At 53.6% G+C, this 23,077-nt stretch overlaps 6 protein-coding genes across 6 annotated transcripts; 5 read left to right on the top strand and 1 right to left on the bottom strand.

Moving 5' to 3' along the window:
• Positions 1-3,296: 3,296 nt before the first annotated feature.
• Positions 3,297-5,103, top strand: CCOS01_08097 (amidase; the record flags this gene model as incomplete). Its single annotated transcript, XM_060456258.1, has 4 exons — positions 3,297-3,375; positions 3,432-3,985; positions 4,038-4,906; positions 4,956-5,103. The coding sequence occupies 4 exons, from the start codon at positions 3,297-3,299 to the stop codon at positions 5,101-5,103; spliced, it is 1,650 nt and encodes a 549-aa protein (XP_060312532.1).
• Positions 5,104-6,509: 1,406 nt separating this feature from the next.
• On the top strand, positions 6,510-8,496 carry CCOS01_08096 (NupC family nucleoside transporter; the record flags this gene model as incomplete). The annotated part of the gene is made up of 3 exons (XM_060456257.1): positions 6,510-6,844; positions 6,933-8,268; positions 8,332-8,496. The coding sequence occupies 3 exons, from the start codon at positions 6,510-6,512 to the stop codon at positions 8,494-8,496; spliced, it is 1,836 nt and encodes a 611-aa protein (XP_060312531.1).
• A 5,406-nt stretch (positions 8,497-13,902) lies between these two features.
• On the top strand, positions 13,903-14,208 carry CCOS01_08095 (uncharacterized protein; the record flags this gene model as incomplete). The annotated part of the gene is made up of 1 exon (XM_060456256.1): positions 13,903-14,208. The coding sequence occupies one exon, from the start codon at positions 13,903-13,905 to the stop codon at positions 14,206-14,208; it is 306 nt and encodes a 101-aa protein (XP_060312530.1).
• Positions 14,209-15,088: 880 nt separating this feature from the next.
• Positions 15,089-16,964, top strand: CCOS01_08094 (amino acid permease; the record flags this gene model as incomplete). Its single annotated transcript, XM_060456255.1, has 3 exons — positions 15,089-15,507; positions 15,584-15,877; positions 15,935-16,964. 3 exons carry the CDS (start codon positions 15,089-15,091, stop codon positions 16,962-16,964), a joined length of 1,743 nt encoding a protein of 580 aa, XP_060312529.1.
• A 1,767-nt stretch (positions 16,965-18,731) lies between these two features.
• Positions 18,732-21,536, bottom strand: CCOS01_08093 (uncharacterized protein; the record flags this gene model as incomplete). The annotated part of the gene is made up of 6 exons (XM_060456254.1): positions 18,732-18,904; positions 18,959-19,178; positions 19,233-19,558; positions 19,651-20,230; positions 20,318-21,355; positions 21,486-21,536. The coding sequence occupies 6 exons, from the start codon at positions 21,534-21,536 to the stop codon at positions 18,732-18,734; spliced, it is 2,388 nt and encodes a 795-aa protein (XP_060312528.1).
• Positions 21,537-22,523: 987 nt separating this feature from the next.
• Positions 22,524-22,806, top strand: CCOS01_08092 (uncharacterized protein; the record flags this gene model as incomplete). The annotated part of the gene is made up of 2 exons (XM_060456253.1): positions 22,524-22,669; positions 22,740-22,806. 2 exons carry the CDS (start codon positions 22,524-22,526, stop codon positions 22,804-22,806), a joined length of 213 nt encoding a protein of 70 aa, XP_060312527.1.
• Positions 22,807-23,077: the final 271 nt, after the last annotated feature.

Raw genomic sequence — 23,077 nt, 5'->3', positions numbered from 1 at the left:
CCGATTAACATTCACGGAAAGGGCGACTCGCGAGTGCCTGAAACTAGTAATCGCATCTCCAAGTCGACAGCATCTAGAGTTCACGGCTCAAGTGCCCGACCTCACGAGAGCCACGCACCGCATAGAGCCGGATCGGCGTTGGGTGGAGGATACTACCTTGCATCTGGCTCGCCTTGAGTTCTCTCAGGGTGGGAAGCATCTCCCTGCGCCGCTAATTCTCCTAACTTTCTAGGATGAAGAGACGTTTCGCTGGGGCGTTTCGTGGGTGGAGGCTCTCCTCGTCTGATGTAAGCCTTGAGCAGAATTCTGCAAGAAGACGCGAGATAGACCAACTCGTCCGATGTCGATTCGTTTCAGCGCCTCTCTTAAGATGGTGTGTCCTGGAGGCTGGCCTGGAGTACCCCTCTGCCCTTCTACGCTCTCGGCAAGCGGAGTCCTGGTCTTAAGCTTACCTATGGCGCCAAAGGGACGAGGGGGCCAGGTCGTGAAAGCCAAGGGTTGGCTGTCATCTCCTCGCGACCACATCGGCGGTTCGACTTCGCCCGAATGCAGGCTGGAAGCTTCGGGAACCTTGCCCTCTTGCGATTCCCTGGATTCTGACGATAGTTCAGCGAGTTTGTGTTAGCTTCATTTCGAGAGTGTTTTGAAAGCCTGACGGTCTAGTGCGTGGCCCGTGGTTGGTTTACATGCAGGCTGAGAGGTAAATCGTCGCTTGCCGAGAAACTCAACTTCTCGGTCCATGCTTGAGAAAAACGTAATTCATCTCCTTGATCTGGTCCTTCATCCAAGAATCCACGTTGTGGAGAGAAGGGGGGAAAAGTGAGAATTAAGGTCAGCATAGTTAGACTAGTCCGCGGCTCTGCAGCAAAGTTTTCAGCAAACGCAATACGATGCAATCTTGCATCACGAGCCACATAGGCAAAACCGACGTCGATTTTCATGTCGTCCTTGATATCATATGGTACTATGGTACGCCAAGACTGGCGCTCTCTCACTTGGATGCCAGCGAAACGTCCTGACAGCTGGCGTGGAGCACGACGGAGAATCCTTTCAGACGGCAGTGGTAAAGAGCATCTCGTAGCGAACCGTGGTGCACCACAGCCCACTCAGATGACAAGATCGGGTGCTCTGCGCAACCTCATGCGAAGGAATGTTGACAGTTTGGATGGGCAAAGCGGCAGTCGCTCACGGACGTCTAGCGGCGACCAGCCGCCAGTGGATATGAGTGGCGGACGAATCTGGTGCATGAAATGGCGCGGGTAAGGTGGGCTGCCAAGCTGCCTGCTTCCCCAGCGGCGATCTCCCAGAGAGTCGGGAGTTATCCACAAGGATGGACGTCCAGCAGGTATCGTTTCATGCGCCTCTCACTTCGTAGGGCCTGCTGATAGTCGTGGAAACCAAGGTACTTGTTCAGGGGGCTGGGACGCTGGCTTTGCCGGCTCAACGGGCAGGTTACTCATTCAGAAGTTAGGGCTAACATCGTCTGAAGTGACCAGACTGAATCATGCCTAGGTGGCGTATCAGAAGACAAGACGTTATTGAGGCGGATATGCAGGTACGATGGCTCAGCCAATGGCAGCTCCACATCGTTTTGCCTTGTGATTTCCGTGATGTCTCCTTGATAGCCTGTTGGGCGAGATTCCGCCGTTACCGCAGGCAAGGTTGCTTAGTCCGCTGGGAATATCATGCATTTGTTGTACGCTTCGGCAGTGTCAACTTGGCAAACGCGGCCTGGTCCGTTGAATGGCGGAGAGTCAACTCTTGGACGTTTCCTCGGATTCACGCTGCAAAAGAAGCTTTCTGCGTAAGCGATGTTTGTGCAGATCTTTGAGACTCGCAACATGCAGGAACCGATGGTATGAGACTCTGTGGCGCAGGGTATGTGACGATGCTGCATAACCTGTAGAAGAGCTGTTGCAGATGGCTCTTGGCACGGTCCTATTTTTGGTCTCTCGCAGTCTTGGCCAGAACTTTAGAAAGTGTTGATTCTGCAGGCTTGACTCTCGAATTTCTTGACTGATCGTGACTCGGTAGCCAGTATGGACAGATAGGCAGAAGATAGACTTTCCAGGCTGCACCTGCGAGCCAGAACATCAGACTCTGGATATACGATGCGTGGGCCACATGCCGTGAGATTACGGAACAGGCTTGATCGGGGTATGACGAGAAGATGGATACATGAGGTGACGAATGCTTTGCCAAAGTCAGTACCGTCCGAGTCGTGCTGATGGCCTCATGAAGAGAGAGAAAGGGGGGGGGGGGGGGGGGGGGTGGGAGGGGGGGGGGGGGGGAGGGGGGGAGGGGGGGGTGGGGGGGGTGGGGGGTGGGGGTGAGAGGCGGGGGTGGGGGGGGGGGGGGGGGGGGGAGAGGGGGGGGGGGGGGGGGGGGGGGGGGGGGGGGGAGGTTTGGGGACGAGGGCGCGTCTGAGCATCGAAGCGAGGACCTTCGACTTACAGAATGCACTTACATAAGCCATCTCGCTGTTCGGCCGTTCCGAGCGGGAAAACCTCTTGCCGGGAAAGTGCCCAGTCGGGGCTGGCTGATAAGATAAGGATATAGAGCCGAAGATCAACCGGGAGGAGTGAAGGTGCCTCTTGTAAGCTGACATAAGCCGGAAGGACGCCGGGCAGCGGATGGAGGTACGTACATACACCCAAGTCTCCACCAGCGCAGCGGGTTTTCCCCCCGCGGCCCCCCGGTGGACCGGCACCTGTTCCCCGCGCCTCTCCCCCTTCTCTCTCGTGCTTCCGTAGGATCCTCCGCGCCCCTCACTTCTCACCGGTTTTGTGGCTGCATCTCCAGCCGCTCGGTGCAACATCCCGTGCTACCACCGCTTGATCACTTCATCTTGCGGTACATTACCTTAAGCGAATGCCTTGTCAATAATTGAGGGGTATCGACGTCTGCCGGTATGACTAACACTGCGTACAAGGGGGAGAAAAGGTCCCATACCCCAATCTCACTCTCCGTACACGTCATGACTTTTGCCTCCCGGGTTCTTATCAAAATGAGCTGCCTCTCTTGGCTGGATACACCATCATTTCGCGTTGGCTAAAGCTACGCGATCCCGGCCGTTTCTTATCACTCTCGCCGGGTTCCGGGGCCGTGCCGGCAGACTACTCTACGCGATGCACCTCTGCATCGAGCTAAGCATGCACGCAGAGATATCTTGGCTTGGACAGTTGTGTTTATAATGAAAGCAACCCCAGGTTGGATGATGGAGAACATGCCTCGGGATTAAGTCAACCATCTGAAGTCCAACCATCGCGGGACTTGCTCTCGCTCACTTGGGCACGATGGCAACCTATCGCCCAGTGATTATTCTCGCCCTGATCTGGCTCAAGATCTTTGGCATTGCGACCTGCTTGACGACGGGTGAGCTTGCCATCATATCAACTGTAGTCCGGTCTATTCACTGACTTGAACTGTAGTCAAGGGTGTACCGTTTCCCGGTCTGGTAGATGTGACTCTCGACGAATTGGCCGAGGGCCTCGAAAACGGGCTCTTCACCAGTGTCGACCTTGTCAATGCCTATCTTGGCCGCATCAATCAAGTGAATAGTACACTCAATGTCGTGACCGAGGTGAACCCGGATGCTCTATCAATTGCCGCCGACCTGGATGCTTCGCGCGCCAACGGCACAATTAAGGGTCCGCTCCACGGCATTCCCATCCTCATCAAGAACAACATCGCGACCGCCGACCAGATGAATAACACTGCGGGCTCATGGGTCTTGCTAGGTGCCAAGGTTTCTCAAGATAGCTTCATGGCGAAGAAGCTTCGAGAGGCTGGTGCGATTATCCTCGGCAAGACCAACCTCAGCCAGTGGGCCAACTTTAGGAGCAACAATACGAGCAACGGGTGGTCCGCGTACGGAGGTCAGGTCTATGCTGCCTACTATCCCCAGCAAGATCCGAGTGGAAGTTCAAGTGGTAGTGGTGTGGCCTCAGATCTTGGCCTCGCACTTGCGGCTCTGGGCACCGAGGTACGTGATACAGCTTCATGTGCACTAGACCATCTTTACTCACACTATTCAGACCGATGGTTCCATTGTCTCGCCCTCTCAACGTAATAATCTTGTCGGCATCAAGCCAACCGTTGGCCTGACATCCCGGCACCTGGTGATACCGATTAGTGAACATCAAGATACCATCGGACCTATGGCCCGCACCGTCAAGGATGCCGCCTACATCCTCCACGCTATCGCCGGCGCAGACCCCAACGATAACTACACGTCAGCGATACCCAACAATGGCGAGATACCAGACTACCCAGCCGCTTGCGATATGTACGGTCTGCGTGGAACTCGCATCGGAATCCCTCGTAATGCCATCGAACTCTTCTCCGACAACACCACCGGGACTGAAACCGATGCCTTTGAGGAGACCCTTGAGGTCTTCAAGGCGGCTGGTGCCGTCATTGTCGACAATGCCAACTTTACCGCCGCGGAGCAGCTAGCTACGTCAAACTCCGAGACCATCGTCCTGAACGCAGACTTCATCTCGAACTTGGCTTCCTATCTCGCTGAACTCACAGTCAACCCGAACAATGTGAAGTCTCTGGCCGACGTCCGCAAATTCACGCAATCATTCGCGCTCGAGGATTACCCTGATCGTAATACGGGTGTCTGGGATGAGGCTCTTGACGGGCAAGGGTTCAACAACACCGACCCGCGATTCTGGGCCGCCTGGCAAGAGAGTGCGTTCCTTGGTGGCGAGGGCGGGCTATTTGGAACACTGGAAAGGCACAATCTCGACGCCGTCATCTTGCCGACAAGCTTCTCTAGCACCTGGGCCGCTATCGTTGGAGCACCCGTGATTACCGTTCCCCTGGGTTTCTATCCCGCGAATGCCACGGTGATCAAGAATAGGAGGTGTAACCTCGTCGATACTGGTCCCCATGTCCCGTAAGTAGACCGTACGTTTAACTGCTTATCGAATACTAACTGGTCGTAGATTTGGTATCAGCTTCCTCGGCGCAAAGTTCTCCGAAGCAAAGCTCATCAGCCTGGCCTATGCTTATGAGCAGAGGACCAAGACGAGGGACAAGATCCAACCATACATCACGCCTAATGTCGAGATTGGTGACTTTGCTGGGTATTAGTGGCCGTTGCAATCGCTTTATATAGGAATATTTCTTGCAACTGTAATTATTAAGGTTTAATTCTGCTGGTGCCCCGGACCTGTACGTCGTCGGTCACCAGCGCCTTGACTAGGTATTAATAGTCTGGCTTTTGGAGGAAATACAACAAGATTTGTACATTGCCAAAGTTCCTTCGAATAGAATGATGATCTAGGGCTCTCACGACAGCTGACGAGAGGGAGATTCATCGAGATACACCCGGCTGGTTACACCCCTCAACACCAGCCGGGTTATCCGACATGGCGATACTACGTACGTCTATGCCGTCCAGAACCCGAAACTCTATTTTTTGTCGACATCGGGAATAGCAATCCACTCTCAGTCTGCACATTAGGCTTACCAGAGCTGCTGACTAGCTTTCTGAGAGTCCCAGAACGAAAGTTACATCTCACTTAATCTTCCTGAGAGCCATTGGATGATCACAGCTCGCATGACGGATGAGTTCGCCATTCATTACTTTGTTCAGTCGCAACAATGCCTTGACTCAGTCTGCGTTGTGTCAACAGATCAATCGACCTATCAGTTCGTCCCAACATCTAAGCCGCACCTTATTTTCACATTTGACATCATCGGTTTCACTAAGACATGCGACGTCATCACCTAGCTCTCACCAGTAGCTCAATACTCTTCTTCCTCTAGCTCCGCATAACCGATTTCGTGGAGAAATACGCCAGCGCCAGCTTCCCCGCAACAGTGGGCAGGTAGTATCTTGAAGGTAATAAGAATCACCGGTTAGACACGGTGCCACGTGTTGTTGTCGGTAAAGTTTCCGTATGATAGCCGGAGCACCTCAATGCACCACGGCGGTCGCCGCGGTTCTCAAGAATGAGTTTGGGTGGCGCTCAAGTAAACCCCAAGAAAGCCAAGGGATCGAAGTGGGAACACGGAGAAAGGGCCGACTCGACAGACCCGAACGCGCTGTCAGGCGATGAACACATGCAACACGCCGCCATCCCGCCACAGTGCAACATCGTCGATCATTCGCGAAGCTGGAGGATCCGGAGAAGCCTCCCATTATCAGGCCGCATTAAGCTTCCTGTCTCATCCCATCTTGCCTACCGTCTTCTCGTTGACTTACGGTAGAGACCCAGCATCTTCATTAATCTCAGTTGATATTCGTCCGGTGGGCGCAGCAAAAGCTCGCACTGACCTCCCCCCTCCCAGCATCATCGTCCCATCTCCTACTGGATCACCACACGGTCAAGACGTCGCCTCCCGGCTCCGCTAATTCCTCTCCACAACTCGCCAAATTTTTTCTTGGACGGGGCTCCAGTCCCTGAAAAGCTCGTCCTGTTCAAACCTCCCCCCTACTTCGTCACCATTCCCGTGCGCAGTGGACGGCACGGCACACAAGCCAAAAGCGAACCATGCGTCCTACTACTGCAGCAGCGCCGGGCGAGGACATGTCTGGCACCGACATGAAGTCCGAGAAGCACGGAGGAGGAGGAGGATCCGGGAACGAGATTGGGCCCGGCGGCGAGGCGGGTGTGGACCCTCCTATTCGCTCTCTTCCGCCCAAGGGCGATGAGACGGGCAAGTCGTCACGCGACAGAGAAGAAGTCGTCGACACGAGCGACTTGGAGGTCGGCACCAACCAGACCGACTCGATGAGAGATGCCAAGGGCAAGGGAGCGAAAGTGGCCCGGTTCTATAGGAAGTTCAAGCTTCCGATCCACGTGTTTGTATGGATGTTGTTCACAGCGTAAGTTGAGAACCTCTCTCATGCTCTCAGATGCCCCCTTCATGGTGGCTAGTCTGGTGGCATCGGTTGACCGAAAAATCCTGGACAGATGGTGGATCGTCGGCCTCGTCTTCCAGCGCGATAAGATGGGCTGGTTGAAGTCTTTCCTGGTCTATCTCGCCATCACCATACGCATCGTCACTTTGTGGCTCCCTGCCGCTGCCGTCATGGTACCGCTGCGCTTCGTCTGGAAGCACACCGTTGGCAGAGCGTACGACATGATCCCCAGCAAGCTGCACCAGCCTCTTGCTGCGCTTCTCACCATTGGCGTCTTCCTTGTCGGTTCCATGGTCCCTGAGGAAGTAGGAGAGAACACTCGTGCCAGTCGCGCCATCAGTCTCTTTGGCCTGCTTCTCATGATCGGTCTTCTCACCCTCACCTCCCGCGACTGGAGGAAGATCCCCTGGCACACTGTCATCGGCGGGATGCTCACGCAGTTCATCATAGCTGTATTCGTGCTCAAAACGGGCGTCGGCTACGACATCTTTGCCTTCATCTCCGAGATGGCCCGGACGCTTCTGGGTTTCGCAAAGCAGGGTCTCGAGTTCTTGACGTCGACTGAAGTATCTGCTCTGACCTGGTTTCTCATTTCTGTGATCCCGGCCATCATTTTCTTCATCTCGCTCGTTCAGCTGCTCTATCACTGCGGGTTCCTGCAATGGTTCATCAAGAAGTTTGCCGTCTTCTTCTTCTGGTCGCTTCGTGTCTCAGGCGCCGAGGCCGTGGTGGCGACGGCAACCCCTTTCGTCGGGCAAGGTGAATCGGCAATGCTCATCAAGCCGTTCGTGCCGTACCTTACGCTGGCCGAGATCCATCAGGTCATGACCTGTGGCTTTGCTACTATCGCGGGATCCGTGCTGGTTGGTTACATTGGCCTCGGCCTCGACGCACAAGTTCTTGTCTCGTCATGCGTCATGTCTATTCCAGCAAGTATTGCGGTGTCAAAGCTTCGCTACCCAGAGACAGAGGAAAGCATCACTCGCGGTAGCATCACAGTTCCGGATGACGAGGAAAAGGCTGCCAACGCCATCCACGCCTTTGCTAACGGAGCTTGGTTCGGTATCAAGGTGGCCGGCATGATCGTCGCCACTCTCCTCTGCATCATCTCCTTCGTCGCCCTCATCAACGGCATCCTCGGCTGGTTTGGCAAGTTCTTGGGCATCGACGATCCCCCATTGACCCTTCAGCTTGTCCTGGGCTACGTCTTTTACCCCGTCGCTTGGTGTCTGGGTGTGCCCAAGAAGGACCTACTCACAGTGGGAGAGCTCATTGGAATCAAGATCATCACCAACGAATACGTTGCTTTCAACTCTCTGTCAAGCAAGGTCGAACCTTACATCTCCATGTCACCTCGATCCAAGCTCATTGCAACCTATGCCTGCTGCGTAAGTTAACTTTTGACAGAGTCGCAACCCTACGTAGAGTAGAAGACTGATCAGAAATCGCAGGGCTTTGGCAACATTGGTTCACTGGGAACTCAGATCGGTGTTCTTTCACAGATTGCTCCCGGACGCGCCGGAGATGTGTCACGAGTCGCCTTGTCTGCCCTATTCGCCGGCGTACTTTCAACCCTCACGTCGGCGAGCGTCGCTGGCATGTTGTACACTGGCTAGCTTCGGGATAGAGGCTAAGGCTTAGGCCACGACAATAGAATCATATTACATTGTATCATATGTAACAATAGCGGTAGGAAGATTATCTGCCGTGACATGATACTCCCTGCCAGATGCGAAGCCATCCGTTCTTTCTTCACGTGCCAGACGAGTGCAGCATGCAAACATGACCGCTCGTACTTCAACAGTCTGCGGATCTAGTCTGGGCACGCTACGCTACTGAGGCTGAGTCGATCGCATCGCAATTGAACTCAGGCCACCCACTTGTCGGGGGTCTGCGGGAGCCGCCGGACCACCTGAATGCTAACCGCAGTGCTCTGAGAGAGCCGACATGTCCCCTTCGGCATGAGCAACTAACTTTCCTCAGCTGACCGGCAACGGAACTGACCGTAAGAGCAATGACGCTCATGAGAGAGCCGTACCCGTCCTGCATGCCGTTAACAAACCTTGTATTTCGCAACGTGTCCCGTTGGGCGTCGCAGTCAAGACATTCATCTAGGCTGACTTCAGCTGGCGTTTTCAGCCTCCCTCCCGATAAGGCGGCGGCGGCCGAGGCTGATCTCTTGACCGCTGTATCTTGTACTCTACTCTAGGGATTAGAGACCATCCGTTTCCCTACGGAAAACAAGAGTTCCCGTGTCTCAATCAGCGAGGACTGTGACACCAGAACGCTCTGCGCAGTATCTGTCAAAATTGTCTCCTCACTGCTCCGGAATCAAGAGAGAACCATAATAGCCTTGGCCTCCGGTTCATCCATTGAACCCCTCCCTCGCTACCTTACCCCATACCCCAGGTTAATCAAGACAGCCAAGAGACGGATTCACGAATCTCCCCGCCATTTCACGTAATAGAATCTCTCTTTGACAGATGGCACAATAAGTCTGATCGTTGGGCGGCCTGAGTGTTTGCGGGAGAGAAGAATGGCGTCAACAGAGGTTCCGCTAGAATGCCAACCTCTTACGAGAAATTTACTCCATAGTACCAATCCATTACCCCATCGCTTCTTTTTCCCCAACTGTGCGTTCGTCCCAAGCTTTTTCAAGAGCTGCTGAATACCTGGAGGAGGCCTGGAATTACCGAATGCACATGGGGATTTCCATATTGCACTTACTGCCCTAGTTAGTCTCATCTGGGGTCTGGTCAATTTGAAGCATCACTGATTCGTGAGACATCATGTGGAAGAGCTGGGGAAAAGTGACCCACTGCACACACAGAGATTTTGATGGGTTATTGTCCACACTTTGGAAACTTTACGAGGGGCGCCAGGGACGAGCAACTACTCTCTCGGCGATGGCGGCCATGGAAACGCTAGAAAATGCGTAGAAGACGCCAGTGAAGGGGGATACCTAGCACCTTCAGGCACGCACAAAAACTTTGAGGTGTTGGCCGTGAGTAGCCGTCGGTGGGTGAGCAAGGGGAAAGGCAGGGTAGCATCCCGAGACTCGCAATTATTTCAGGCCGCAGAGGCTGCATCGACGATCGATTCAACTGCGATGCAACAGCTACCTCGCGTCTTCGGCTACCTAACTTATGCCAGCATTGTCTATCGCGGTTATTTGAAAGCGAAAAAAACTGACCACAAAAGTTACGTCGTTCGATAAAGGAGTTGTGAGGTCTCAACAACTCCACGGTCTTCTCGCCGTTGCGAATTCTCAGTCGGTCTCTTAGTGCAGCCTCAAGCGTGTGTTTTGCAGATTTCGGCACACAAAGCACTAGAGCAAGCCACCGGCAGACTGGTTTGCCTAGCAGGCCTAGGAGACTGTCCGAGGCGCCTAGCCGGGCCAAGGCCGAGAAGATATCAAATCCAGGCGCGCATGCGAGTCGCCGGAGCAGTGATGGGTAAAATACCGCATCTAGGGCCTCTTGGCAAAGCTGATCCGGCACAATATTCGGGTTAGGGGCGCGTTGGGAATGGCGCGATTTTGATTACTTTTCGTACTTCTGAGAACAGTGGGAAGCGCCAGAGCGGAGGCCGTTTCGATTTTCTCGGGAATGGGAGGGGGAAGAAGAAGAGAAACCAATATCAGACGCCCGCACATCGTTCCGGGGGACCATAGTTTCGACTCGCACAGTCTGTTTGGACGGTAGATGGAAGACCCGTTTCGCGGTGACGGAAGGGAATTCGTCACAAGTTGCTCCGTGGAGAGGAGACATCTTTGGACTTCAGCCTTTCAATAGCCGTTCAACTTGCTCACCGACGGTACCAAAGTCAGTATCCCTGCTCTGTCCCGCCCGCTATCCCAGATCTTGCAGCGCCAGGACAGACGTCGGGAATTAAGAGCTGGGTCCTTTTAGATGACGACGAGCCGGCCTCGAGTCGGCTGCTTGCATCTTCGACTAACGCGTGGGACCGGGACCGGGACTTGGGAACTCATGTACGGTATTCCTGCACTGCGGAGCATTGGGGACCTTGGGGGACAACGGGATGGATCACGTCTGACAGTCTGATGTCTGACTGTGTGACTGTCTATTGACTGTCTCTTGACTGGCAAGCTGGGAATACCTACCTGACGGCAGACCCCAAACTTGTCAAAGACGACGCGCTGATCGCCAAGCACCACAGGCTAAGGGGTCTTCCCCCAGGATGGCTGTGCACTTTGCGAGTGGGTGTCTGAGTTCAACGGCGCATCTGGCGCTGTTGGGCTTGTTTTCGTCAATCAGAGGGAGGCAGCACGGTGATCCCCTTCGGTATGCGATCCGGCCGAGTGTCCCACGTTTGCGTGACGACAATTAGACATCAAATCTGCCCTGGCGCCGCCATTCCAGCGCATTGTCAGTTCACGTTGAGGTGAAGAGCGGACTGGAGTCTCATTTTCGCATCACGCATGCAGCTGAGCAGTGCTGACCTTTCCCAGTCAGCCCAGACGCCCCAGCTAGCATGTAATTACTGCGCAGAGAGTCCCGAGAAATGCAGAATGGGCCTTTGGGCTGGGATGTGGGAGAGACGCTGCCGACTCTTTGGGAATGGTTCCCGCAGGACAGGACGCTCTGCCATTCGTACGACGCACACTCAATGGGTGGGCAGGGGACTTGCATCCGGCCAGGTGCCCGAGCAAAAGCGACGGGGTCTCGCGGGGCTAATGCGGCCGTGATCATTCAGTCCCGGCTCCCAAGAAACAAAACATGCTAGCAAGATTTTTCTGTCTACTTGTAGGTATGCCTCTATGGCAGAGTGGCAGTACGGATAGGTGATGCTGACTGCCAGACGGGAACGTGAGCCAACTTTATGACTTGTCCAAGACAAGACATTTCCAGCCATTGACTTTGGCAGGCTTTGATAAGACGAGGTAAAGTGGCCGAACCGTCCCAAGCCATCCGAGGTCGCCCATCGGTAGTCTAAGCCAAAGTCAGCCAAGGGCGAGGATAAGCTCGGGCAAACCCATGCTCAACTTTCCCAAGTTCCCACTCCGAGGCAGGGAAGAGGAGTACAGGGGCCATGTGGAGGAGATAAGGACCTGCTTATTTGGGCCAGAGATAAACGTCTTGGCGGGGAGATTGATCCAGGCTCTGAGTGGACGAGGCAGCAGCTGAAGAAGCGATGGAGGGGGAGAGTGGCAGGGAAGATGGTGGTTGGGGCCCTTGGTGAGAGGGGATGGGTGGGAAGATGCAGCGCGTTTCTAGAACGTAAGATGGAATGCCCACGCGGACGATATGATCAATAAGCGTTATTGTCAGCGTCGCGATTAGACTTATTTGGCGACCCGCTGGTGAAGCTGAACACCTAAAAGGTTCACATAACATGTACGTATTCGTTTACTCTGTTCTGGCCTGGGCATTTGTTCCTGTGGACTCGTGGAGGGGCACATGGTGAAGGGTAGATAATAGGAATCATGGGGCAGACTTCCTTCAACGGCGGCTCTATCCACATCCCCTCTGCCGAGCAACGGGTCGTCTGCGGGAGGTTGAGACTCCAAGAAGCAACAAGAGATTCAAGAGATGGACAAGCCGCTGGCGGTTCTTGGACACGGGCACGATGGCGCAGATGGCGCAGTGGCGCGCTTTCTAAGCTTTTGGCAGACGCAGCCACCACTTGGTGTTGAGCTGTCAGAGAGCCAGTCAGTGAACAGACGTGATGCGACGAACGGCCTATTCTTCCATGCAGTTGCAGTACCTAGGTTAACATCATCGAGACTGGGCAGAGACGGCCACGCCGATATCTCTATCAGTGCCTCGTGAAGACTGGCTGTTCCCTTGCAGGGTCGACGACTCGAGGGATCCCGCTAGGCTCTCCCAGTAATACTGCCAGCCTGCTAGTACCTTAGTAAAGGTAAAATCACGCTGCCCATCAGCAGCAACAAATGGAGTACGGATACTTGGGATCGATTCAGCGAGCGAACAGCCTATCTGGGCACGAGCCATTGGCGGTGATTGGCGCGAGGGTATGAATCGTGGCTTGAGAGTGTCCCCGCAGATTGCCCGAGTAGATGGCCATCGCGTGAGCCGTCTATCTCTTGGCTCTCTGTGACTTGACGAGAGTTGGTGGAGGTGGTGGTGGTGTTGGTCGTGGTGGTTCCTGTTCTGGCGTCCTGGTCGCCGTACTCCAACTCCGTACGCCTTATCCGTGTCCGGGACACCCACGCTGTGGGACGGAAACAGCTGAAGCCTGCATATTCGCACGCCGTCCGTGTCTCTCCCTCGCACTCTGCCTTGCGCAGTGCTAAGTTCTAGGGTAGAAAGAGAGAGAGAGAGGCGTACCGGGTGGCCGGGCGGACTGACTACCTCTCTCGTAGTCGGAAGACTTGTAACCTGATCGTGATGGAAGGTCTGTTGATCTCCCGCTGTTGGCGATGAATCGGGAGAAAGAGGAACGATGAGGGTAAACTGAGTTTGCCCCAGAGATAAGCATCATCGCGTAAGTCCGTACGACTAGTATTACGGTGGAAATTTCGACAGTCTGGGTCAAATCTCTCGATGCAAGACAATTCTTAAGCTGCTAGAGGAAACCACCTGGAGGATTTGCTCACTCTGCGGGCGTTGCTCTAGAATTGTTTCTTGCAACCGAAGTGGCAGAACTGGAATTTGGCACATCGACCTGCTGCGTCCGGCCGTCGAAGGAATCCCGCGCATTCGGCCATTGTCTTGGTGTTTTCTTGGTACCACCGATCGTTGCCCATCTCGAGCCAGGGTCTGTCTCGCTTGCTCAGGCACCTCGGGGCTCATCCTCCTTTGCTTGTCGCGTCTAAGCTTTCCCCAACTCTTCCTATCAGCGAGTAAGACTGGCGTGAACTGGCTTCGCGAAGGACTGGACAGCTGGGCAGTTTCTAGGCACAGCTGACTTGGAATCACGACTCATGCTCGGCGGTTGACGATACTCCGCGTTAAGGATTGACTTTGACTGCCAAGTATCCGTATCTCCCCTTTCTTGTTCTCTTCATCTCAACTCACTGCGTAGCCCCCGCTGAAGCTATGGCTTTCCCGTCACCTCCACACATCCAACTCATACTTCTCCAAACTTGCCCGCCGCCACCCATCCATCTTACTGCACTGATGATGCTCGCCAAGGCTGAACGGCGTTGGACACGCAACTTTCCAGTGCCCAATCACAGCCAACAGATATTACAAACCACAACTCAACTGCCCATGCTGCCTTTGTCTTTGCTTCCTGTCCGCAAGACAAGTGAACCCTTGCCACGGCCCCCCTCCATCCACAGAATCAGCCTATCCTTGTCTTACTACGTACTGTCGTTTCCTGGCCCATTCGTACCCCGGTAGACAGGCTTTTTCTCCACCACAATTCCCCTCCCCTCACTCATCCTCCAGTCCCCCTCCTCGACCAGTGCGGTACTGTACACTACTGCTGGGCCCTGACTGAGAGACTGGACTGGCTTAACGGAGAGAATGGAGAAGCTGTCTGTGAGACACGGCCTTTACACACACATTCTCCCTCTATCTCTCCACAATCACCTGGCTAGCCTGCGAAGAACCGCGAGCGTGGTGCGGGTACCTTAGTCCCCGTAGTCTCCATTGTGGGCACGCATGTACACGCAACGTAAAAGAGATACCGAAAGATAGTGCGACCAACATCCAAAGGTAATACCAACAGTCAAAACAATGTAGAACTCCATAAGCACCATCCGTCTCCGACTACCACTCGGCGACGCCTACAGGGATCCTTGACGGGTGTATCTTAGCGCACGACGCCAGTGCCCCAGTCTTGCAGGCTCCATCAAGACCCCCAAGCAAGCTAGGCCAGGTCCAGCCCACGAACCTGCGAGCGACATGGGATGTATGTGTGAGCGACAGCTATGATTCTGCCTGTCTTGCCTCGCCCGCTGGTATGGCGCCGCCGGGTGTCAGTCAAAACGGGATGCGAGCTGCTACCTATGGACGGATACCCTTCCCTCATATGCGGCAGCCTCTCTATCGCGCCTCCGTCCCTGGTCCCGCGAGCCGGCGCTGAAATCTTAATTAAAGAACCTCGAACCCCCCTCCCTACCTCGTTGTGTACCTCGCCCTCTCTCACTTCTCTCCCATCCCTCTCGCTCCCAGAGCTCTCACTTGTCAATCCCCCAACCTTCTGTCTTCGCCCAAATCCAGAAGTAGAGTCTCATCCCATTCTGTGTACGACGCACTCAGTCGCCACACAGCAACAATGAGCGACGGCCTTGTCAAGCGGGCGTCCTCCTCGGAGGGCGCTCACGGCGGCCACGACATCGAGAAGACGGGCTACCAAACACAGACCTACGACGACAACCTCAAGGAGAATGTCCACATTCGCGGTATCGAGACCAGCGAAGACACGAAGCTGCACCGTGGTCTCAAGGCCCGCCACATCACCATGATTGCCATCGGTGGTGCCATCGGTACTGGTCTCATTGTCGGAACCGGCAAGGCTCTCGCCCAGGCTGGCCCCGGCTCCGTCTTCATCTCGTACACTCTCGTCGGTTTCATTGTCTTCCTCGTCATGGCTGGTCTCGGTGAGATGGCTGCTTGGCTGCCCATCTCTTCTGGTTTCACTGGTTACGCCTCGAGATTCTGCGACCCCTCGCTCGGTTTTGCCCTTGGCTGGACGTAAGTCGCAATACCCCCTCCATTTCACCTCAATTCTCTCTCCGCACCAGGTGCTGACTATGATTTTGCCTTTCAGTTATTGGTTCAAGTACATTATTGTCACTCCCAACCAGCTCACAGCCGCCGCCTTGGTTATCCAGTTCTGGGTAGACCGTGAAAAGGTCAACCCCGGTGTCTTCATCGCCATCTTCCTCGTCGCCATTGTCTGCATCAACTACTTCGGTATCAGATTCTTCGGTGAATTCGAGTTCTGGCTCTCCAGTTTCAAGGTCGTCACCATTGTCGGAATCATCATCTTCTCTCTCGTCCTGGCTCTGGGCGGTGGCCCCGACCACGATCGCAAGGGATTCCGCTACTGGAAGAACCCTGGGTATGTCTAACTTACACCCTCCAAACCAACTCGTTTCCATAACTAACAACCTCCAAGTGCTTTCAGGGAGTACATCGACACTGGCGATGCCGGCCGCTTCTATGGTTTCTGGTCCTGCATGGTCAACGCCACCTTCGCCTACCTCGGTACTGAGCTTGTCGGTGTCACCGTCGCTGAGGCTCAAAACCCGCGCAAGACGATCCCCCGCGCGATCAAGCTCACCTTCTACCGTATCCTCTTTTTCTACTGCTTCAGTGTCCTCCTCATCGGCATGCTCGTTCCTTACAACTCTCCGGATCTCGCCTTCGCCAACAAAGCCCAGACCGGTGCCTCCGCCTCCCCCTTCGTCGTCGCTGCCACGCTCGCTGGTGTCAAGGTCATCCCCCACATCATCAACGCTTGCATTTGCATCTTCGTCTTCTCTGCATCCAACTCGGATCTCTACATCGCCTCCCGTACCCTCTACGGTCTTGCTTCTGACGGCTCCGCCCCTGCCATCTTCAAGCGCACTGACAAGCGTGGTGTCCCCATCTACGCCCTCGGCTTCTCCGCCATGTTCGCCCTTCTGGCTTTCATGAACGTGTCCAACGACTCCAAGGCTGTCTTTGGCTACTTCGTCAACCTCACCACCATCTTCGGTCTCTTGACCTGGATCTCGATCCTCGTCACCCACATCTGGTGGTGCAAGGCCCGCAAGGCTCAGAACATCCCCGACGAGATCCTGCCCTACGTCGCCCCCGTCGGCATCTGGGGCTCTTACGGCGCTCTGTTCCTCTGCATCATCATCGCCCTCACCAAGAACTACGATGTCTTCACTGGCGGCGACTTTGGCAAAGAGAAGTACAAGACCTTCATCACCGGCTACCTTGGCATTCCCCTCTACCTCATCCTCATCTTCGGCCACAAGTTCTACTACAAGACCCGTGGCGTCAAGCCCCACGAGGCCGACTTCTACACCGGAAAGGATATCATTGACCGCGAGGAGGAGGAGTTCCTCGCTCGCAAGGCTGCCGAGAAGGAGGCCAACGGTGGCAAGGGCGGCAAGGGAGGTTGGTTCTACAAGACCTTCCTTTCTTGGCTCTTCTAGACGCGTTGAGTGTGGTGAGAGGAAATGGGAGTCTGTGCATTTTTCATGAATATCATGTCTTGCGAATATACCATGGCGTGTTGGCCCGCCCACTAGCTACATAGATGTCAAAATCTAGACCAAAGGAATATTGTCTACTCTGCGCAAGATACCTATAACTTGACCTCTTTGCATGCTCTCTTCCGTAAAGTGATGTTGCGCTGGCAATATTTTCTCGTACAACAACGGCTTAAGAAAAGACCGTTCATCAAATCCGGTGGGGCTGCCATGAATCCACCCACGATGACTCACACTCGTTCAAGCTCCATAAATCCCAGCCTCGTCTTACCGAAGCATCTGCCTTTAAACAGGCTGCCTCAAGCACAATAGCTCAGGGGTAGAGCGCTGGGCTCATAACCCAGAGGTCCCTGGATCGAAACCAGGTTGTGCTATCACTTTTGAACTTTTGTTCCCTCGGACGATATTGCCTACTGCGAGGCCTGAGTTGGTGTTTGCAAGGCTTATGAGATGTGCTGGCAGCATCGGCGCACGAGGTGTGTTGAGAACGATACTTCGTTTTCGGTGCGTGTAGATAGGGACTCGCGTCTTCGTTTACATAGTGCTAGTACCTTTGCCGGCGTGCCGGAACATAAGGCACGCAGCGCGTTCTGGTGGTAGAGATAGCCGCACGAGTATGGTGGTGTCCTAACGTTGTCGCGTGCTGTCCTGTTCATCGTATTCTAGCATGATTTGCGGATTACCTACTTCTGAATAAGGCACCTTCAGCAGTCACTCAGCTAGCTAAGGCACCTCACGTCGAGGATTGTCCCCAGTGCTTCGCTTGCCCAGCTGCACGAGAGGTGTCTCTTCAAAGGATACGAATGAGAGACTCATCATGGGTAGACTCATCATGGGTTCCAGCTTGAGCTCGCCGCACGAAGCCATCAAAATTTTGACTTCACCCGGAGGAAGATCAATTAGGCCATTGACAACAGCTTGGAGTCTCATGCCCACGGCTTAAAAAGTATTGCCCGAAGGATGATTTCCGAGGGGGTCGAAATAAATGACTCGATTACAACACATAGTACTGTGCTAACAGTTGTCAGCCATGACAGGTGGTATTCGTGATATTCTCAATGAAGGTCTCAGGCATCATGTTGGGAGAGATTGTCTCTAAGGTGCCCCTGAGACTACTGACAAGTAAGCCGCCCAAGGCTGACAAGCACGCCGCAGTTGTCCGCCTGGGTCTGCTTCAACTAGGTTGACGAGCTACCAGTACGCAGCTACTTGATCATCTCTGGAGGTTGATGAGGCCAGCATGGTAGGGGAAGCAAGAATACATATGCCCAATACTTTCGAGGGGAATATTTATAGCATGCTAGGATAATTCTAGATACTACGCGTGCGGCAAGGCTGAAACGGCAAAGTTTGATAGGCTAGCCACAGAAGCGCGTGTGCGACTTTTTCTATGAGTACCTTACCATTCACCCACGCTGCATTTGTGTTGGAATATACCTATTCTAGAGAGCCAACCAACATGACTAGAAGGGACCTACCTCATTTGTAAGGCCCAACATTGGTGCCTCGGATTCAGAGCCATATATTAGACTTCTGTTCAAACCAGGTGCGGGCAACTTGAGTTTTGATTCTATTCGTCGTCATCGTAGTTCATGCCATGATAGCTTCATGTCCAAATGCAGGGTACCTCCCACTAAAATGACCAGTCCTATCCTTCCTCGTGTATTCCATGCAAAACCATCACCAACGCGCCTCCATTCGTCAAAACATTCATCGCAATTTCGTCGCTTTCCGCGGCTTGAACGCCGGCTCAGCCGGTGGTTCCTGCTTTGTGATAATGTTATCTACGCGGTCCCATATACTTTTCGGACTCCAATCGCTATCAAACATCTGAGAAATCCAGTGAAACGGATCTCCGGGGGACGTTTGATTGGTACAATGGCCTGCCAAAGAGTTAGTCAAGCTAAAACGTAAGTGTTGGCAGCGTTTTCACTTACCAGCATTCTTCATGTCCCTCCAGGTCTGCCTGCAAAATCCTTCATGTCTTTCTTGCAAGCCAGTCCAAAACCATCGGGCAACATGGTCTCCCAGGAAATCATCGGCAGCGCAGTATGATTCGGGAGCGCGTCGGTAATATTGCCAATGAAGCAGAAGGATGTTTGCGCTCTTCTTCGCAACTTCGCAATATTGCTGGTAGGACTCTTCTTTATCTTCTTTCTGTAGTCTTCATCAGCAAAGAGTCCTCAAGCTGTGTAGACGACCGCGTAATACCTCTTTTGCAGCGCAGAAGGAGGGGCTTTTCTTGTAGTGTTCCGTAGTCGCATCAAGCTCGTGGAGCATGATGAACGTCACGAGATAAACCGTGAAGAAGGATGTTCGAATCTTCTTGCAGCAGAGTTTCTCAAGGTCTTCAAGAATATGCTCGTGGTACTTGACCAGTCGCAGATGAGCCATAGAACGAAGTTGCGAGGTAGTCGTTGGCGGGGTGGGAATTCTGTCGATCAAAGGGTGATATTCGTCTTTGGCTGGTGTCATGCCTAGGCAATTTTGACTCTTCGGATCTTTGTTATAGATCCATGAAGGGCGTGTCAAGATGCCTAGCGAAGGAGTCTTGTTAGAACATGTAACGCCACATTTTCACAACTTAATTGATGCAGAAACCTGGATTCAGAGAGGGAAAAGCACTCACGCTGGGCGAAACGGAACTTGAACAAGTTGAGTAACAGACGCCGGTCGATGGGATGTTGGTCACAATCGTTGTAGTACTCCACTGCCGCTTTGTAGTGTTTCGAAATGAGCTGGTCGGTATCACCTCGATAGGCTTGCTCCTCCCAGCCCTTCACCGCGTTGGCCTCGATGTAAGCTTCCAGCTGCTCCCTCGACGAACTCACACTGGCAAGAGCATACGGTTCGAGTTTCGTCTCTTCTACCTCGCCCTTGTATTCGTTCATCCAGAAGTAGTTGATTTGGTCCGTCGGCATGGACTCTTTGTCGAACTTGCGAACCCGGATATTCATCGGTACAGAACACAGTCCCCGCGTTACGAGTTGGATGTCATGTTCACCTTCGTCAACCCACTTCTCGATCTCGATTATCTTGGCGGGAAGACCCAGCTTCGTGTCGATTCCAGCGTAATTGACATTGTAAAGGACGACATCGGCGAGTTTGGTTCGTATGCACGGCTGGCGGTGAATGACTTTTGAAGAAGTCAAGTCGACTTTCGCACAAGTCAAGCAGGGCCCATCGCGATTTGCCGCGTCAACTTCGCACTAATATCGCATGGTCAATATCGAGGATCCCATCTTCTTTGTAGCAATCGACCTTGCCAATCTTGGAAGAGGACATAGCCAACTCACCTTGAGACGCTGCATACGACATCGAATACACGCGCCAATTTTGCGGGTGTCGGCCACAGCGCGTCGGTCCTCGTCCGTCAGTACGCGTTTCCGTCGACCAGCTGACTTTATCTCTCGTCCTTGACTGGAGATTTGTGACTCGGTGTCTTTTGGCCGAGGGACAATTTCCAACAGCCGGCCACCCTCATCCCTTTCTTTTGCTGCCGCATTCCGCGCTGGCTTATGGTAGAGAGAAGGCTTGGAAGACATTTCAGAAAGTGACTTGACTCCACAAGCGTTTCCCGGTTGTTCTGGTGGCTCAAGCGGACTCGACTTGTTTGTCGGAGAGGTCAAGCACTGCTTCCAGGCTTGCTTCTGAGACCGCGATTGTTTGTTGTTGATTCGACTATCGCCTTGTGGACTAGGCAGAGAAGGAATTTCAGGTTGCTGATGAGGCACGGCGCCCCGCGAAGTCGGGTTGATCGAAGTTGGCTGAGAGAGTTCGGCAGATAACGGGAAACCGCGATGGAGCAGACGATTCTCTTGAGGCGAAACAATATCCTCTGGACTAGCAGAACCGTAAGATAGAGTTGTTGATCTCGGCGGAGATGGTATTTGCAAGCTCGCCGTAGTCGAAACACGTTCCCCGGGAACCTCCCAATGATTCATCCGCCCATCGTGGTTGAAGTGTTGACCATTTAGGGAGACCACTCGGTCGATAGTTTGATTCTCTTGCGGCCGAGTACCATCGTTCTGATGCACGAAGCAGCTGTAGACCAGGCCGACCGACCATGGAACTCTAGGCGGAAGAGTGCTTGTTTGCTGAATTAACCCACCCGATGAGCCATGATCGAGGGAGGATGGAGCTGGAGTCCAGCTAACAGCTTGAGGCGCGTCGACATTGTAGGGCCCATTGATGGCTTGGTGAAAACATTGCGGACTGTTCTGGTTTTCAAGAGTGCCGTACTGCCAGTGGCCCTGAGTTGCCGAGTCTCTGTGTTGGCAATCATAGGGCGCCGAGTAAACGGAGCATCCAGCATCGTACAAAGTCTTGGTGTTCTGAATTCTGATTAGTCATTTTCCTTCTCCCTTCTCGTTTGACTCAGACCGTCTTTTCACGGTTCTAGGAAGAAGGTAGCCTGGGCAGAATTACTGCGAGAGTTATTGAGCTGGGTCAGGAATGGCTTACAAAGACGAGGGGGTCACAGTGCTCGGACCATTGAGCTCCTGAATCCTCCATCTTTTGGTATCAAATCGAGTGTGACTGCAGTTATCGCAAAGAGCAAGTGGTTTTCTTGGGTGTGGCATGAACCGGTGATGCACGAGCAAACCGAATTCTCAATCGAATGACCGGGAGAATTCGACGACAAGGGTAAGGCGCACTTGGCTTGTGTTCCCACCCGTTAATCGACTGTCAGATCTCGTGACTCGATGCTGCTCGGGATAATGTTGAAAAAGGATTGGCTTGAGAAGATATACAAGTCGGACAAGTGGGTGTCTCCGAAGGCAAGATACCGATGGAAAACTGTAGCTTGAAGCATCCGAAGTCTATTCTTCTTTGAAAATACATGTATGGTAAGATAACGCGGTTCCCCATCCCGCTTTAATGACATTTTGCTATCTTGGCGGCTCCCCGCTTCGAGGATCTACACCATCGTTCTTGAAGACCAGCCATGATATCCCACTACTTCTCTGTCTTTCCCAGCATTCAGGGAGACATTTCTTCTTCCTGTATGCGGATTGTGGGCATGCAACGGCATCCCTGTTTGTAGTCATAAATCATCCAGCGGTTGACCAAGCATGCTCACCTGTGTAGGCTGTGTCTGACGGGGGCGGCGCGAGAGCATTACCGGCGGCGCTCCCTACTGCCGTATCTTTGGACTTTAGGCCCACCACAGGCGTAGACATCGAATTGAGTGACGTACCAGAGGACGTGGACGAATCCAAAGTTGACCCGGATTTACCGGAAATCTGTGGCCCATCAAGACCACCTTTTAGCTCGTGCGTACGTTAATCTTGCGACTGGGGTTAGTGCGTGGGCGTTGAGCCTGTGGAGGATTCGAGATCCTGCGGCGGATAGGCTGCATGAAGGCGATACCAGGGTGCAGGCCCAGCATCCGGCCGTTGATTCCACATCAGGGAGCAAGCAATCTGAACCCCGGTATTAAACCAACAAGGCGCTCTCCGGGGAAGTACGGATGCTTACAATCTCTAGAATACCCAAGACATGATCTTTACCGCGGACCCTTACCGCGTTCTTGATCATGTGAGTCTGCAACTTACTACACAAAGTGACCTAGCTGGTTCGCATTTGAGTTCTCGCCGAGGGTGGACGCAGCCCGAGGATGGGGCCGCCGTCCACCCTCGATCGCCGTCAAGGAGTACTTCGCGCTGACATACTTTTCTTAAACGCACTGTGCGTCTTACTCTCCTTCTGGTCTAGGCCGTCTGGAGAAGGTCTGTCTTGGTCTGTCACATTTCCCCGGTCCGATGGACCTGTCGGCTCGTAGACGAAGGTTGAAGGACCTAGAAGCAATGTGGAGGCGCACGTATACCAGGCCAAGTCGCTATCACGAAATAGGAAAATGCTTTCAAGCGCTAGTAGGTTCTAGATTTGAGACTATGGACCGCGGGAACAGGTGGATAGACTATGAATATGTCTGTTGGGCTGAGACTGCGAGGGCTATTCCGTGGATGTGGGTGGTGATAGAGCCCTCCCGAGATTCGAGATAACTAATGAGACACAGCCAGATTCACGTAGCGAAATTTTTCTTGGTCCTC

Source organism: Colletotrichum costaricense (assembly GCF_030867565.1).
Source record: "Colletotrichum costaricense strain IMI 309622 chromosome Unknown Scaffold_8.1, whole genome shotgun sequence".
NCBI classification, from domain to species: Eukaryota; Fungi; Ascomycota; class Sordariomycetes; order Glomerellales; family Glomerellaceae; genus Colletotrichum; species Colletotrichum costaricense.
Note: the sequence above shows the minus strand (reverse complement) of the source record. Positions and strands in the feature narration are given on the sequence as shown.